This window comes from Diadema setosum, chromosome 1 (genome assembly GCF_964275005.1).
Source record: "Diadema setosum chromosome 1, eeDiaSeto1, whole genome shotgun sequence".
Classification (NCBI taxonomy): domain Eukaryota; kingdom Metazoa; phylum Echinodermata; class Echinoidea; order Diadematoida; family Diadematidae; genus Diadema; species Diadema setosum.
This window is the reverse complement of record NC_092685.1, coordinates 36,464,618-36,483,782: the sequence shown is the minus strand read 5'-3', so window position 1 is coordinate 36,483,782 and position 19,165 is coordinate 36,464,618. Positions and strand designations below refer to the sequence as shown.

The following is a 19,165-nucleotide window of genomic DNA, read 5'->3' as shown; positions in this document are numbered from 1 at the left end:
AACTATGCAAACGGAACAGTAGCATCTAACAAAGAAACATGTATGAAAATACTTTGATGTCATCATCTTCTTAAAATCAACGTTATACAGCTGAAAGAAACTGCCATAAACGGAACCACCAACACAATACATGTATCTGAAAATATGCTTCAAAATTTCATTCAAATCAATTTAGTCTCTCCCAACTGACACACACCCATGTGACCCACCAATGTGTCATTACAAGTGTTATTCAACTGAATATCACTAGCATAAATCATCTTCAAATTCCTAACACTAGACAATTTCCACGGAATTCATCAGAACACAGTTACAAAGAGCTCCGATATAACAAAACTTTATTCCTATTGTATAACAATGTGAATTTGCAGGTATGAACTCTTTATATTTCTTTGTTTTTGTATCCGGATATAGTGAGAAACTTGATATAAGAAGGGAATTGTCATGTTTTTTTAGTTCCTTGCTCTATATACAGATGATCCCCTGTAATCACCAGCTACTTCACTTGGCTTCAGTGATTGCAACTTCAAAAACTGTATGATTGACATTAATGATGTGATTGGGAGACAGCTTCTAACATGTGCAATCCTTGTGCTCTAAAAATGTCATATTTCTGACTAGAGTGGAACGGATAAATGACAAGCAGGCTGGTACAAGGGCATAAACGGAGAATCGTCTGGAAAATCAATTCACTTCGCATGCTTGTATAGGTGCGTATGCCTGTGTATATTATGTGTGTGTGTGTGTGCGTGTGTGTGTGTGTGTGTGTGTGTGTGTGTGTGTGTGTGTGTGTGTGTGTGTGCATGTTTGTGTGCATATGTGTGGGTGTATGTTACTCAGTATTTGATTTCTTTGAAGCTCCTGTATCTGGACATGATGACAATGATAGTGTATCCACTTCATTATATTTCTGATAAGGTGGAGTGTACACGTATTATGTAGTTTATTATGGTACAGAACAGAGTGATTGTTTGTGTGTGTGTGTGGGTATAATGCTATGCAGGGCATTGTATGTATATCATGTGGTGTATGTTCTCCTACAGCACTCTTTGTGTGTGTAATAAAGATGCCATGATACACAGCTGCAACCAGGTACAAGCATGACACTTGATACATGTATTGGTTTTTAATCTAATCACACTAATGCCCCCAAGGCTAGGTGCACAGTAGCTCTATGGAGTCTTAACCATCTTTAGCCCAAAAACCAAAATGTGATTGGGAAAAATATACATATTATATCTAATGTTACTCAATGCAATTATTTGTTGTTTCTTTCGTTTACGGTGCTTGAACTGTACATTGTTATTAGGGCACACAAGTCATTCACTCAATATCTAAGGGCAGGGCACATCTTTTTGTATGATCCACTTGTTTATGCTGCTTTTCCCTTCTAAACACTACATAATTTACTTGCATATAACTATACAAGTTGCAAAGTTTTAATCATGGATCAAAAGTATTAGCATTGTTATATTTTACTTCTGCACATAGTAAATATCAATAATGTTTCCCTGTTGCCCTGAGTTCAAACAAAAACAACTTTGACTCAATGTAAACAACAACAAATGAAGTATTGTTTAAAAGACAGTCAAACAATGGAATGTTTTCCGACATTAGTCTTGTCAGTAAAATATATTTTGGACAGCAATTTACAGTAATCTTACAAGTGCAGAACATAGGTCAATTTCATATGAAATAATTTACGGAGTCAAAAATCAGAAATTAAAAATGGATTTACATTACAGAGCAGTTGTATTACTTTTAAATAACATACATCTCTTATATACACAGGCAGAAAATGTCAAAGCATACTCAAATAATATTTAAAGTATACTGAAATAATATGTGAAGCAGAAAATTTTTGCTTCGTCATTCCTGCTTCGTCTTTCAAAGTATTACTCTCTTCTCTATAAAGCTACTATCTAGAGTTTTCTCTTTTTTTCGGATGACCTACTGTACTCATGTTCAGCGTTGGAAGGAATTGCAATGTTCCATTTTTTTTTTTTTTTTTTGTAATTTTCTGAACAAAGACTGCATTCAAAACTTCTATCAATACAGGCAAGGCAATCCTGCTTAAAGAGTCACCTTTTCACTAACTTATCAGTTATAAAAAGTGCATTGCAGCAGTCCTTCCATGCCTTACACGTGGTGCCATAATTCAGTACTATATTCCCCAAAGTCAACTTCCTTTGCTTGATTAAAAACATAGAAGATAGGAGTATGGATGCTCTTCCATGCTTTGCAAACTATCATGTGGGTTCTTAAAACATTGTGACAGTCCTTACAGAAAACACTATTTTCTCACATTCATATTTCTGGTCTTAAATGTTACATCAACACAGACACATACAGAGCATAAACACACACATTCTCCAGTTAATAGAAAAAGTAGAGAAACATAATTAGCTTCTCTTTCAGTCAGCATGTTGTTTGATATGGTAATTGAAAACACTGTTGGACTCAATAAAATAAGCATAGTATTGAGAAAGTCACATGGATAGTGCGAGGCTTGTCATATCTATACTTTACGCTTTACAAACTAAAATGCCATCTAGCTGAAATGTGACTGGACCAGACTGTACTTGCGATCTACAGTGAGCCCTCCCATCTCTCTCCAATAGAACAAACCTTAATTTATGATTTGGCATCAGACCAATGAGAAATGTTGCAGTCATCTCCCTCTTCTTTCTATATGGCAGCAAGCAGTTAGAACATTTCAAATTTCTTCCACATAACTGTACATTTTAAAGCTGTTGTCTTTTATTCTAATCATATCTCTAGCAAACAAACAAACATTTCCAAATGCAATTCTGTTGTGTTTGGTACAAGTGCTACATTATGACCCTGACAAGATGCTAAGGCATATTTGAGCACACAACAGGAAAAATCCATTGCAAACGAAGGTAACGGTTATGCCAGAGGCCTGCCCCATTATGAATGTCAATGAATGAATGTTACATTTTCGTTCAAGGACATATTTGGATACTTATATAGTATTGACAATGAAATTGATAGTAACAGGTCTGTCTGAAATCCATCAATAATGATAGTGATGAATGGTACAAATGCACATGTATATTTCATTCAAGTTCTCCTGTAGGCGTAAGGCATTTGAACACTGTTTATTATCACCAGAAATGTCCCATAATGCATTGTGAATGAGGCATCAGTTTTGTTTCAGAGCCAGCATAGTGCCTCTCAAATGAATGATATGCAAAGAGCTACTCTAGGATATTCTGTTGAAGTCATAGCACTGTCACAAAATGCCATCACCCCCCCCCCCCACTTCATCACCACCACACACACCATTTCTTTTCATGAAGAATGACACCAAAGCTGCCAAGTATGCACACTTACACAGATTTTGAGTAGATTAAAGACCAATGATTTTCACAGATCTATCATGCTTCTATAACTCTGATGAATACATGTCTCCAGTCATGTACAAATAAAAGTAAACAGAGCAGAAAAATGAGGAAGAAATAAATTAACTGATCTGATAGTTAGTCTAACTTCTTTTCTTTTCACACCTGCATTGTACAAAGTCAGCTGCAGTACAGCACAATCTTGCCCTAAACAGTTTTAGGTCTGTGTTCCTCACATTGACTGTATTCAACACATCCATATTTACACATTCCATTCAAGATTACTCTACGGACAGTGACTTCTACTTGCCTTGAAAGCTGCATTTATGGAGAACCAATGGAATCAGGCACATAAGAACAACAGTAACTGTTGTTTTTTTTCTCCTCCACATGAAAATTGCAAAGGAGTATCCTTCGAAAACATGCTTCATTTATCACTGTGTATCATCCCTGTCCAGAAAACATGCTTTCAGACAAATGAGGTAACATGACTTAAGCAGAGCTAACCATGAAGTGCTTTAAACATGAAGATATAATATGTCAAGCGACCAGTTATTATAAGAATGACACAATTCAGATGAAGTACAAAAGACAGATATGATTAAAACACATACTTCATAGTCACGACACCTTATTTCACTGTGACAGACAAACTCGTGTGTCTTTCATTGTCTCGCTGTCAACCAATCCTTGGCACAATAGATGGTTTTCAGGGTAAATAGATGCTACTTCCCCTCTATCTGCTATATCATTTCAAGTGCACAGCGGCTCTCATTTTCATGGTAAACCCACTGATATCACACAGTTTTCATTTCCAAAGAACTTACATTACATAGTAATGAATGACCGTTTGATGCCATTGCAGGGTACAGTTGTAACATGAGAGAAATTGGGCACACATTTCACAGCAGGGAAAAATACACATAGATGGAAGGTATACAAGGTGGTATTCCCATCCCTCCCCCCCCCCCCCAAACATGACACATGAACCAAACTTTCAACTTGATTTCATCTGTACGTTTTGAGCATGGTGGTTTCTCCATTTCGCCATCTTGCTGACATATCACAACTTGCATTTTTCTCCTTTTTCACAAGCAATTCATACTATTAAACCAAATGTATGATACACTTGCAAAACTGCAGTCATTATTTCATGCGACATTGCAGGATTATACGTGTCAACATTTCTGAAAGGGAAACTACTTTGAACATGGTACAAATGACACTAAAACAGTTGCAGTCTCCACACTACTTACTAATCCAGCTATGCACATGGAAATTCACATCACAAACAATGACAACTTCAAGCTACCAAAAGCAAACAAACAAACAAACAAACAAACAAATTAATCCAGGATGTGTCAGTGATACAAATTTATCAGTACCCACAGTGGGAGAAAAACAAAACTCAAACAAATCTGGTCATGTGATACAATAATAGAAAGAATTTTATAGAGTGAAAATTTGTTCTCCCTCTGAGTAAATGGCACACAGAATACAAAATGTAAAATGGAGCCCTCCATCAACTTCATCAAGCACTCCATTTTTTACTCTTTCCCACCACTTTCCCCCAACAGCATCTTCACTCGGCAAGCTTTATTCAAGTCACTTACTTACGAAAGCCAAGAATTAAAATATCTCCCTACAGCAAACACAGCTAATTTCACTCCAGCTTAATGTTGCCTAATGGTAACATCAACACACATTCACTTTTATGAGGCCAATTAATATGAGTCTATAACTAGGAGGCATCCTGTTTCCCTATTGTCCATGTTATAGCTTTTTTTAATCATATGGGAAACCCCTTACCCTACCTGAATTAGGGGGATTTCCCCTGATCTAAAGTAACACTCATGGCGCACATACTTTTTCACATTAGCATCAGACACATGGGACTGCAAAGCAGCACTATCACATCGGAAAAACTGAAATGTGTTCAGTTACAATGCCTGCCCATGTAATTTGGCTTTTGGGTCACACTACAAGACAAGGGTACTTGGAAGTTTATTTTCCATCCTCTTTATCATCAAATAATGGGAATAATGTAAGGTTGCAATGCACATTACAAGAACTACATACCTTCACGCAACAAAGAACTACATAACCCTATAAACTGTGTGATCTATGTATACCTTCTTTTAGTAGATTGGTAATGCAAACCTTTCCATACAAAATACTGAATTCAATTATATATTTGAGGCCCCTGTTAAGGAGTAGCTATGTCAAAAAAAAAAATCTTGTGGTACTATTTCTCCTGCCATGTGTATGCTTTCTTCTTATTATATCCCTTCTGTGTTTTTTGATAGCAAATAAATAAAGGCTATGTTAGCTTGTTAGATCAGTATGGCTCACACAGTGAAACAAGAGATCATACATCACAAGCGTAAATTTGAAATTGCATCACAAAAGTTAAACTGAGCTGTGAACACTTTCAGTCAGAAGCATAAAGGGTGCCATAATTCAACAAAAAATGAATGACTGCTTCTATGGCGTGCACTCTACAGGAGCTTCTATTCCACACTACTAACAAGGAAGTTTGTTATTCAGATTCTTGAGGTACATGCTCACATACAATGTATGTTGACGTGCCAGGGAGGGATAGGGACTAGATGATGATGGAACAAGTTTTTATATGATCTGCTATGGTCCAGATGTCATTTCTTTAAAAAAAAAAAAAAATCTACATCTTAGAGATCACTCTCCCTTTGACTGACACAATATGCATTAAAAATTTCACCATCGCTGTAACCATTTCAGGAACTCTTTTGATCATCTGCCACATCCCCCACCCAATACACACACACACACACACACATGCATCGCAATAACCTTTTCTCATACACATATATGCAAAATGAGAACATCAGAAAGTGCAATCAACAATCATTTTCACAGTAAAAAAAAAAAAAAAATGACTCAGGAAAATCTATACCTCATTCACATATAGACTTATTATCGTTTTCACGTAGAGAACGACCATGCATACCCCATCAATGTCTTGTATGATCAGCACTGTGAAGTAAGCAGTACGGGAAATGGTTCTTACTGACAGGAAAGAACAAATGCTGACTCTTTGATTTGCTATGTGCAAATTGTCGCTACGCCCACTCATCAATCATACACCATCTCACAATGAAAATGCGATATATCAAATATCAGGTAGACATTCCCAAGTTTCATCAAGACCCTTGTTCCTTGAGTCTTGATAATCCGAGAGAGGCTGCATGCAGAAATTACAGCTACTATCCTGTTTCAGCTCCTGTATCAAAACAGGTTAACTACTCTTTCTTTTGTTATTTTGGCAAAGAAGCTCCATACGACGCAGACCTGCAGCCAGCTTTACGAAAGAATGTCCGATTGTTCACAGAGGTCTCTTGTCCTGTGTCACATCACAGCACTGGCTGTGTGCCCCTAAGCAAGGCACCGGGCTGCTTGTGGCCGCCGGCAGCGATTCACGCCAGTGCAAAAGTGCGAGTGAGGCCTGCAGGTATCGCGATCAAGCAACGAAGACGACAAAGACGATGAAGAAAACAATGAGGACGAGAAACACTTTGATCATGAGCCATCTGTTAGATGTTACTGACTGGAAATACTTCAAGAGCTCACCGTGCGCTGCCTCCACATTGGTCGCCGTGTCATCAATGTTACTGTCGATTCTGGATAGAGAGAATAGCAAAATATATTCATTTTGCAAACTGACGCATAATCATTCTTTACAAGAAGTTCCTATACAGCAACATGATAACAATGATGGTGATGACAACTGAAACAATCAAAATACTAATACTGCTACTAGTGATTAATAATATTAGTGGTAACAATGATAAGAGGAACATGAAGAAGAAACAGAAGATCATCCTTCTCAGAAAATAACTATTGTTACCACAAAGGGTACAAATGTACATAACAACAGAAATGACAATGCCTTACAATTTTACTCCAGCATTTCGTAATTGTCAAAGTTTGCAGCAGCTGTCCAATTTCACTAATTTCATTCCCTGTTCGTAAGCTACATGTACATCATTCCCATTTTCCAGGAGTAACATCTGCCCACTGTATTTTCAGACATGCCTTGATAAATCTAACATCTTGCATGGTTCCATGCTTTCTACAAACATGAATGAAAGTCAAGCTATGGGACATCACTGCTACTGTGTCTAAGGTTCAATCACAAAGAGTTATCGTAAGAGCACAGAGAGTAGACACAAGAGCATGACAGAGGAACCCTCTGGAGATGACCATTTGTGGGACTGACCTCTGAACCTGTTCCTCTTGTTCCTTGACCATGTGAGCCAGCTGCTGGAAGATACCGCTGAGCTCCACAATGGTGCTCTCAATGTTGTGCATGGTCTCCTCCCGGCTCTTGATGTAGTTGTCCTGCTGGGCCACCAGCTGCATGGACTGCTGGCCCCGGTGGCGCGTCCCATCAAAGCCGCCCATGTCGATGGAAGTGTGGCCGTTGGACTGCTGATCATCTAACAGTGAGCCTTTTTTGGGGTTAAGGACAGAAAAATACAAAACAAGGTGTCAATGGAATTCATGTAAATTCACACAATCTTGCTAATGCTGTTCCTAACAGGAAAGCAATCAAAGAATATCAAAAGTGGCATTGACTTGGGCCTGTCTATGTTTAGAGTTTTGTTTTGTTTTTTAAAATGTGCTGATTGTGCTGATGAAGGTTGTGTACACATCCAACACCCTGACCAGAATCCTGATATCCATTGACAAGAAGAAGAAAAACAACAAGAATTCGCATTCCGTGACCTCTCAACATAATCAAATTGTTAATAAGTGAGTACCAATGGCAATCATATATATTTGCGCTAGGTCTGCTAACAGTGATATCGAAATCTTATCACTCATCACAAATGAATGAAAGTTCTAATTACACTGATCATAACAACTGTTAAAGAAAGGCAACCTAACAGATATAATTAGGCTGAAATGTGGGCAGTTGCTCATGAGATGAAAGCTTCTCCTTGGAAATGGTTAGCCTTATGAGAACCAAACAAACACAGGACGGACACAAAAAGAGAGACACACACACACACACACACACAGGTCATCCCCTGTCCTTCACACCTATCAGCATATTAAGCGATTGCAACCACTTAAAATATTTTGAAGTGTCTCTGTTTTTCATGAATTCTGCAGTACACTTGATCCTTCCATATTCAACATTTCTCAAAAACATTGTCAAACATAACACAAAGTCATTGTACTGTTTATCTTCTCTAAAGGTGGGCAATTAACTTTTCCCTTGAAAAAATAATAATTCTTCTTTCTCACTCACTCAATGTGGTTCTCAATCAAGAAATCAATCACTCTAAAAATTGTGTAACAAGTCCCAATAGTGAAATGTATGGTGCACAAAAGCAGGGCTTGACACTAACAAGTTTTTTTTTTTTTTTTTTCTGGTAGCCCATCCGGGCCATTAAAATCTTTGAATGTGACATTTTGGTGGCCTGAAAAAGAAATATAGTGGGCAGAAATAAAAGGAAATATAAGATTTCGTCTTGAAATATTGCTGTGCGATTGGACCACCAAAAAATAACCTTGTTGAAAATTTGGTGGCCTAACATCAATTTTTAGTGGCCCTGGGCCACAGGGCGACAGGTTATGCTGAGCCCTAATATAGTACAGTGCACTCCCGTTATAATGAACACGGTTATAATGAAATTCCGGTTACAACGAAGTAAAATTCAGGCCACAACATTATCCTCTCCATGTATTTCTATTGTTTATTTTTTCGGTTACAACGAAATTTCGATATAACGAAAGAAAACTACCGGTCCCGGGGACTTCGTTATAATGGGAATCCACTGTATCATATTATGGTTTATGTTTAACAAAATATTTCTGATTTACCAGATGGCTCAAGTACTGAAATTTACATGACGTGGATTAATACGATTGAATCATATGATATGTTTCAATGGATGTTTTACAATTGTCACTAGTATCAAAGATTGAAAAACAAGTTTATCACTAAGTCAACAAAAAATGGATTTCTTACTTGATCGAGCAGATGAAGGTGTTTGACTTGATGAGAACTGCTCTCTTCTTGATTTCTGATCTTTCAAGTTCTATTAGTGAAATTCAAGCATGGAATAAGTCAGTTACAAATAGGAAAGCAACAAATCCATACAGCACAGAATGGAAAAACACAATTCTTTAAAGTATGTAGTCATGAACTGAAAATGTTTTTATAAACAATAATTTACTGCCAGGCATGAAATCAGCAAAAATGCATAGATATCTACACAATAAGTACAAATTGATGATGCCTTAGTTGGAGTAAATGTTTGCCCTTATTTAATCTACAACGGTGCTGCAAAAGTCAACCATAATTATGTTCCCTTTAAAACTACAACCACATAACCTGAGGGCATTTGGAAAAACCCAAAAGATTTCTAAAGAACAAACCATGGAAGGATTGTAAAACATACGCACGCTACTCTGGAACAGACTATGACAGACACACACATTAAAGGCATAATTTACCATTTGCAGATGAAAGCATTAGTGTTTTAAAATAGTTCTAAAATGTGAGTTAGGGATAGAAACAACCACTGTCAAAATTTGAATCCGTATAATCGATGTTAAGTGTTGTTAAATACACGAAATGTGAACAATAGTTATAATAAAAATGTTTCCAGACTAAACTGTATACAGTTACGGTTTATTGAGAAAAACCCTGATATTTCCTTATATTTTAGGTTTTATTGCAAATATTTCATATGGGAGGATGTTTTATGATACAACAGACCTACACATATGCATCAAATGTGATATCTTGAACATTTTTGAAATCACTGCTCCCAAAGGTAAACTGGACCTTTAAATTCTTCAATCTCCTTATCACTTTCTTACACAGGTTACATAATTATGCCAAGCAGCTGAACACAAGTCTTTCCATTACGAGGTTTACGAAACAGAAAGCTGTTGATGATTCCGTAGGGCTGGCTTACCTGTGTTCTCACTTCAAGCACAGTTTTGAAGGAATTTGACATGTTGGCCAGTCTTGACTGGAGTGACAACACCACAGTGTTGGAATGTGTCTGTATGTGACGGCCATTCTGTCCACCTTGCTTCGCATGCTGCAACACAAAGGAGACATACAGTAACAGTTGTAAAGCATGGAGTTCACAACCTGCTTTCAAAGGACTATACACTGAATCACAATCATTAACACATCACAAATATATATTTTTTTGTTGTAGACATGTCAGCTTTTACTGCATTTCTACATATTTGCATATTTTTGTCAATTGATAATATTTTATCTCCAAAATAAGCAGGCTTGATTAATTCACTTAAACATAAAATCATTGCAATAAGTTCAATTTCTAATCTAATCTTAACCTCTGACTGTAATCTTCATGGGAACATTCCTTACATCTACACCTGCATTAGCATTATTCACATACAGTGTACATGTATTCTGAAAGGAATTTTCACACAGAGATTATCTTGCCATTGCATCTGTACAGATTCAAAGTACAATGTATCTGGAAATTCAAAAGGTAACTTGAGGGTGTTTTTCATAGCCCATCACTAACACCAGTGGATAAATTTGATTTCAAATTTCACAAACGTGCTTCATTTGAAGAAGATGGAAGGTAAGTTGAGTAATATTTTAATGTTGCATCACTATGCCAGTGGATACATTTGATCTTATATTTTGACAATTTGTGACAATTCTAGTCATATTCTAATTGTAAAATCTGTTCACATTTTAGAAGACTTTCAAAACAAGGAATGCTTCATTGATGTCATGCTGAACACTTTTGCAAATGACAAACTGGCTAATAGGTCAGAGGCATAAAATGCAAGATGCAAAATCTTTCAATTTGTGGCATGTATGTTTGGTGACACCAGCAGATTGAATGTCATGCACACACATAGACATCATTACCCTGTATAAACATACCTGCTGCAATTGGCATATCTGCTTGTTGAGACTGTTGATGTCTTGCTTAATGATGTATGTGAGTTCTTGAATCTCAACAGATTTGTCATCAAATAATGATTTCCTCTTCGCCACTAAAGGAGACAAAGATAAAGATAAGTGAAATGTTTTTTCTTGTTTCCTAAACACAATATGCCGCACTTTGGATATTATACAGAAAGACAACAGTCAATTGTTAAAAGTTGTACAACAATTACCCCTGTCCCTGGATACATTATTTCAAACCAGTACTGACAGTGCTCACTCTCCACTCCCTGGGGAGCATTCCAGCCAGTCGCAGCCATTTTACAGGCAAACACATGTCAGTCAATGTATCAAGAGACTATTAGCATCATAACAACATCATATGTACATTGCCTGTCAATGAGTCGAAGACTTGACTTTTCCACCGCTGTCACAGTTTATAAACAATTGCACAGTGAACACACTGTGGAGAAATTCAATGGTCTTCATACACACACACACACACACGTATGCTGAAATGAAGACTACAGTATGCAAACTTACATATTGTTAACTTCTCCAGTTTTGTGTAAGTATTGCTGAGGTCCTTGCCAATTTTTCTGCAATGGTTCAAGAAAGAAAACAGACTCACATTTCATTTTCGGCAACATTTAAACTTCTCATTTGTTATGAGCTGTAACATTTGAGGCAATAATGCAAGTAAAATGCTGAGGACTACAAGTATGTAGCACACTGTATATTTTGATACATGTACATTCATAAAAAAGATTATCATGAACTGAAAGTGAATACATCTAGAAGCACAAGAACACTGAAACAGAACCAGGGTTTCTTTTACACAGTAAACTACTTTTAATAATGCAAGGTGCAATGCAGGTTAGTGCAGCTGGCTGCAGATGCTGCACAAGAGTTGTAAGGTCACTGAATTTCACCCTCTGAACAGAAATCTTTATCATCATCAGTTATCACTATCAAGAAGTCATTCCATGGGCCATAGGACTGTTATGATGTCATCCTGCTTTTACTCCCCCCCCCCCCCCACACCAAAAAAAAAAAAAAAAAAAAAAAAAAAGAAAAAGAAAAAGAAAAAGAAAAGAAAAATAAAATAAAATACTGCAGCGTGGGAGACTTGGGGACTGAGAAACATCATCACTTACTTGGCAATACGCATGAAATCTGAATGCTGTTGTTGCTTTCCATTTTGTCTGTTTGGGTTGACTCCATTGCCCTGCAGGGATAAATAAGTGATAAGAATGCATCAAGTTAAGAAAATCAAAAGGGGTACATCTTTGTCCTCATTTTTTTTTTCTATAGACAAGGATATCCCCAATAACCAAGAGCTTTTTTATATCATAACATTAAGATGTGCATTGATTGGTAAAAGGAAATGGATCACTGCCAAAATGGCTGCAATTGTTGACAGGTTCACAAAGTATGATATCTTATTCTCAGAACATTTCAAATATTTGTCAAAAATCATCAAATGGGATTGGACGTGTGAGATTGCTAGAAGCTTGGACACCTCACTGGCCTCATTGGCACATGACATCCTGGTATATTGCCTCCCGGATGCTGCATTTGTGATTATACTGCATTGAGCAACAAATGAGAAATTAAAGTACCTGTCTTGTCTGCATGGACTTGATGGTGAACAGGAACTCCTGTGTGCGATCCCGACACGTCATCTCGCTGGCGTCCCCAGCCGTGGCTGCACCGAGTGTGACGGGAGGAATGTTGTGTGTCGTTACAGTCCAACCACTACGGTGCTGGTAACCAGAGGTGGAGGACTCGCTGCTCTCGTCAACTGATGTATGGCGCCGTCTATTGTACATTTGTATTGCCTTGCATCACTCACTTCCTAATAGATAATAGTACCAGGAGAAACAAGTCGAGGTATATAAGTAATGAAACAATAAATTGAGCAATGCTTGTCACAGCTCTCTCATGGAATAGCATTGACCTTGACCTCTCCCTCCCCCCCCCCCCCCAGCAAAAAAAGTTTTGTGGCCCCTAAACACACTAGACATCTAGACCAAAATTTTAACGTTAGATACATAATGTTAGATTTGCATCCCGGTATACACTGAAGCCAATCATGCTAATAGTAGATATATTTAAAACTGATTTAGCTTCCTTGGCTTGGAGCTGCAATTGGGATTTAATTTACTGCAACAAGACTCGAGTCTGTGTAAAATAAATTTACAGTCATGCCATGGCCACGGCGTCTGGCCGGCTGGTCGGGCTAGGAATGACATGAAAGGACGTGGACTTTCTTTAGACTCCTTTTATTCATACGAAGACTTAGTAAGTTACTTATATTTCACATTCATGGCTCTGAGAAAAAAAGGGCAAAGTAATAGGTCAACATTAAACGTTTGACAATATCATAACGATCAGCTGCTAGCTGCTAGCCTTACTATTATTGGACAACTAATGTAGTAAAGTAACCACGTTTACACTACAGTACAGACTACAGTGTCATCGACGCGACACTTGCTTGCGCAGAACGAAGTTCGAACTTGCCGTACATAAACACTTACAAATATCTTGACTTCTTCAATTCCTTCAATGGTTGAAAGCTGATGGGGCTAACTGTGTTGCCGATCACCATGCATTTATCAACGATAAATGTAACTGGTATGGGGTGTAGTGTTTTATCAATATTCCTGTTGTCACTCGTCTCACAAATGCAGTTTTCCTCCACTTGTATGTACGCATATGCATCAGCAGCTGTATTGGGTTTACGTCTGTGGTTTTGTGTGTGTGAGAAACGAGTGAATTCATGATGCCAGTACATCACAGTGTGTGTGTGTGGATGAGTTGACGTAGCAATATCAGGTGTATGATGGGATATGTGTAAGCGGAAAAGGATCTTTAACCCCATACCACTTTACTACTCTTGAGTGACTTTTCGTGCCAATCTCGATCTCTCTCCGATTATGTCGTACAACACATTTGTACTGAGAAACTTAATAAACAAGTTTTAAACTCGATACTGTGTGCAGCAGTACATTGAGAAATCTAAAATGTTGATTTGATTACTCAACGTATGACAGTTACACGGAAAGACCATGGAGGGGAGATTGGACCACGCCCCCGCCTCCTGTTCTTGGGTACCGGTATATCAATGATAATGATAATAATAATAATAATAATAATAATAATAATAATAATAATAATAATAATAATAATAATAATAATAATAATAATAATAATAATAATAATAATAATAATAATAATAATAATAATAATAATAATAATAATAATAATAATAATAATAATAATAATAATAATAATAATGATAATAATAATAATAATAACAATAATGATAATAATAATATATCAATTTATAAAGTGCAAAACCTATAGACATATATTCTTCTGCGCTGCAAAAGCTGATGTGCTTGATGATAATGAACAATTAAATGAAAAGATGTGTTTTGAGTCGTGATTTAAAGACTGCTACGAAACGAAACTAAACAAAACAAAGCAAAATAAAGCAAAACAAAAACACCAGCATGATACACACTATGTCACACATGCTCTTTTCATTTCATTTTCATTTCATTCTATTTCATTTCCGACGAAAGTATACAATATGGCATTTGCATTTAAACAAAGTAAAGTACAATGTGACTTTTGCATATATTCAAATGAGATTTAAATGCACGTCATTTGTCAAGTTACAATGAGACGAAACATACTTTAGATGAAGAAATTCATGGACAAACTAACTGAATCGAAATAAAGAAAAAAGTCGGAAATGGAGGGGACTCAAACTTAAAGAGCCTAGCTTGTAGAATGCAGTCCCTTCGTGAGCAGTAAATTGTACTATAGTTATAATCAAACGATCTCAGCCAAAAGGCCGATGTTTAAATTAGTCCCAAGCAAAGACGTCACACACACACACACACACACACACACACACACACACATTTAAAAAAAAAACCGAAAAACTAATTCTCCTCTAGGATGACAACTCATATTGTGATCACAATTAAACAGAGTTCACAATGTCCAATTCCATCCACAAATCCGAAAGCCCAAAGAGGTTATCACATGAAGAAGCTAGTAGACCTTTAATTCCTATCATAACTTCTTTGTAAAATCATTTTATGCAGAAAAAGCACATACTGTCCAAAAAAGGGGGATTAAAAGGTGCTACATCCATTTTTCATCAAATTGGATTTTTTGAGAGAAACGTATTTATTTCTAGTCTCGTACGTATAAGTACTGAAATTCTTGTGAGGAACCGGAGAAATCGTGAGTGGTTTTGTTCGAAAAGGTGTATATACAACGTATAGGTTGTCTAAAAACAAGTATGTAACGGATCTTTAACAAAGCTTCTCGCATAATTCCATCTCGAAAGAAACGGGGGATGAGTACTAGGCTTATCCACAAAGATACTCCCGACGGAGCTGAGCACATTCCAATGGTTTCCATACATTAAAGGGATCGTACAGTTTTGGTTGAGACCTAATTTCAGGTTTCTAACATTTTTTGGTGAGATGATGAGAAACCTCTTATGAAATATGAAAGAGCATGTAATTCTATGAGAAATTCAATGTTTATTTGATGAAAATTGGTTTTGAAATGGCTGAGATATCCCCCAAAAAAGCGATTCTAATAAAGCGTGGGACCCACACTTTATCACGATCGATTTGTTATATTTTGTTTTCGGATGTTTCAGTCATTCCAAACCCAATTTTCATCAAATAAACTTTGAATTCCTCTTAAAATGGTATATTTGCTCTGTACTATATCATAAGTGTTTTCTTGGTATCTCGCAAAAAGTTTAAAGCCCAATTCTCATCTCCCACTGTACATCCTTTTAACGTATAGGTGAACCAAACAAGTAAAATTGGTATTACAAACCAAGAAGGCTTCTTCCTCTCCCGGGCCTTATCGATTTGCTGAGAAATACTACTTGTGTTCACCATTTTTTGGCCACCCTATTTTCTCAACTTCTTCTTGAAACAAACAATGACTCCCTGAGAGTTGGTCCTGTTCATACACGAGAACGGGGATACTAATGCACCCGAAAATTTCAGAATGATTTCGTTAGCTTCTTGTGTAAGCAAAATTTTCACCAAATACTTGCAAACCGTTTAGTAAGCAACCGGGGTACAGGCTCCCCACTTCTTTGCATAATACTAGGGTCTTAATTACCACTTGCCCCCCTCCCACCTTTTTTTTTTTTTTTTTTTTTTTTTTTTTTACCCCGGAAGTGGCACCAGAAATATGTTACGTAGGTTATCCAAATGTTTTTCCCTCTCCGTCCTCAAAATGAATTGACATCCCTGTTCACATAAACTGACTGGGCTACTCACTTTTAAAAACGTAGCGCTGGCCTTGTTTCGTATACCGTCAATAATATACGTTCTCCGGACAATAGCAACATTTTAGCAATCGTATATCATGATAATGTATAAACCGCCTTGTGAAAACAGAAACTGTATATAACGTTGTGGTATAGTTGGGTGAATGCATGCAAGATAGGTTGGCGACTCACTCCGCTCCGCTCATAATGTCAATATCGTCAGTTAATTGCCAACTCAAAAAATGGCTTATGTAGGCCTATCCATCGATTAGAGTGGAGACTATATAGGCAGGCGGGGAATTTAGGTGGCGACTGTTAGTTTCGAAGCGCCTCGCGGCGTCTTCGCGACGTCGTTTGAGACTAGTCGAGTCTCCGGGAGTCCCTGGAGAATCAAACATGTCCGACTAGAGACTTTTCCCTGTCTCTACTTTGTCTCTGACTCGGTCTTAGACGCAGCGAGTCTCCGCAACGTAACGTCTCTGTGTCGTCGCCATCAGTTGCTGCCACGTCGCTGAGACTAATTTTGTCTGCGACTATGAGAACTCTCCACGGCGACCTCCCGGCAAACTTGGAGGAGTGACGTTTCGGAGACGTCTGCGCAAATGAGACTGACCATGAGACGTTTCCGAAAAGTTGCCTACGACTTTAATTTCCTGCGACTTCCCAGCGAAATGTCACCTTCATTGGAGATCGACGTCTCAGACATTGCCCCGGAGTCGCCTAATTGATGGTGAGAGCGCAAGCCATTTTTCTCTTCCCAGAGTCACACAATTATGCTGCTACTTTTCTTATTAAAAATCTTATAGTATGGTACTGTAATCATAGGACAATTATCACCTCGGCGATTACTACCCCGGACTCTTCCCCTGACCTGAACCTATTCTAACCCTAATCTTTCTAACCTTATCACCAACCAGTAATTAGCCGGGGGAAATTGTCCTGTACACGCCCGCTGGGATCAGTCACTGATCTCTAAACGAAAGTGTAGAAATATCTACACTCGAATTCATGAAATATATTATATTAACATCACTGTACAGTGTAAGAGGGGGGGGGGGGGCAACGTACAACGCGAGACATTGACCACCGGTGTCTAATACGTCGTACCGTAGCTATATTTAAAGCGCGAGATAGGTACTAGGTAGTGGAGTCTATCGAGTGTTTTGTATGTACACTTGTATGTGGCGCGGCGGAGTAGCGAGCGCAGAAGCTAAGATCATACTCAACTCCGCTCCGTGATCTGTTTGGTAGAAGTCAATGGACAAATTGCGATAAGGGTAGCAGGGAGACGCGCTGGTTCTTTTCATCGACATCGTCTTCTGAAATAACAACATGGGTGCAGTTAGTCGTCTTGGAAACTTTATTTCCTGGCTGTATCTCCGATATACACTCCTTACAGCTGTGTATATGTTGGAGCCAATGGAAAGGTGGACATGCAGTATCCTTTCTCACCGTACATCGTGATTGATATGTATTGGGTGCCTGGCTTTGTGTAGTCCCTTATACAGAGTTTCGTGATGTGAAATGAAAAGGACGTAGAGTCTAACTCTAATTCTATAAATTTAGGGACCCAGTTGCAGTGATGTGCTGATATAAGCCCCAGAAATAATTCCAACGGCCTTTGCCGTAAGAATCGCATACCACTTAATACGAAGGTATCGGTTTTTATACATTATTTTGTACGAAGTAAGTCATAATAGTGTTAGAATTAGATACACATGATGTATGAATCTGCATTAATTTTCTGCGTGCGCATGCAGCTGTAGCATCAGGGAGGTGGTCAACCTCCCTGGTAGCATGCAGTGCAGTGCAGTGCACTATTAGTATTATTATAAATGTCTTGATTGAGTTGATCTTACTATCTGAGCTGAGATGTCTTAGTAGGATATGATGGCAACTGCGATCAGCCCCAACGCGAAATGTTGGGTAAACTTGTAACTGTGTACAATTAAAGACCGCCCTGGGGTAAGAATAAGATTGCAGAGATATACACTGTATGATGGCTGCTGCAGAGGTATACTGTGTAACTCGGTTAACTGTACTGTGATCTGTTTAATGGCAAGCTCTTATCTGCTTATCTGCTTATCTGCTGTAAGATTTTATGAGCCATTAGTACTAGACCTCGTCATTCTGCATCATTGAAAGATTTGGCATGATAGAAGCCTTTCTTAGAAACCACACAAACAAATAGTCTTGACAGCCAGTCAATTTTCATTACTTCTGCCTAGTTCTGGCTACTGGTGTCCTACAGTGCCAAGGCCATCATTGTGTCTAGCATTCTAATGAAGTTTTTTTTTTTTTTTTTTTTTTTTTTTTTTTTTTTTTTTTTTTTTTAGTGCATCATGGTTAGTAGGGCCCTCGTAAAAACTGACTTACACAAAGATTAGTGTGACTTGTTTTATCTAGTTTGCTTTTATGGTATAAATCCCCAAATATTTTTCTAAGCTTAAGTTACACATAATGTATCTGTCAGACTTCATAGTAGTGATGATCATCGCCACCTCCGCCTATACCACGTATGTCTACCTACCATCACACTGCACA

General features: G+C 37.7%; 1 protein-coding gene across 1 annotated transcript; it reads right to left on the bottom strand.

Moving 5' to 3' along the window:
- Positions 1-4,356: 4,356 nt before the first annotated feature.
- Positions 4,357-14,004, bottom strand: LOC140230053 (syntaxin-5-like). The gene is made up of 9 exons (XM_072310263.1): positions 13,842-14,004; positions 12,924-13,159; positions 12,459-12,529; positions 11,845-11,900; positions 11,299-11,411; positions 10,337-10,465; positions 9,382-9,451; positions 7,621-7,852; positions 4,357-7,021 (listed from the first exon to the last, which is right to left on the bottom strand). The coding sequence occupies exons 2-9, from the start codon at positions 13,131-13,133 to the stop codon at positions 6,862-6,864; spliced, it is 1,041 nt and encodes a 346-aa protein (XP_072166364.1). The 5' UTR covers positions 13,134-13,159; positions 13,842-14,004; the 3' UTR covers positions 4,357-6,861.
- Between the last annotated feature and the right edge of the window lie 5,161 nt (positions 14,005-19,165).

What these genes read in the sequence shown, in the direction of transcription:
- LOC140230053 (XM_072310263.1), bottom strand. Translation starts at nt 13,133, where the DNA reads ATGTACAATAGACGGCGCCATACATCAGTTGACGAGAGCAGCGAGTCC. An exon ending in AGATATGCCAATTGCAGCAG is followed by an intron (nt 10,466 to 11,298) that starts GTATGTTTATAC and finishes TTTGTGTTGCAG; the next exon opens with CATGCGAAGCAAGGTGGACA. An exon ending in TGCTTGAAGTGAGAACACAG is followed by an intron (nt 9,452 to 10,336) that starts GTAAGCCAGCCC and finishes TTTCACTAATAG; the next exon opens with AACTTGAAAGATCAGAAATC.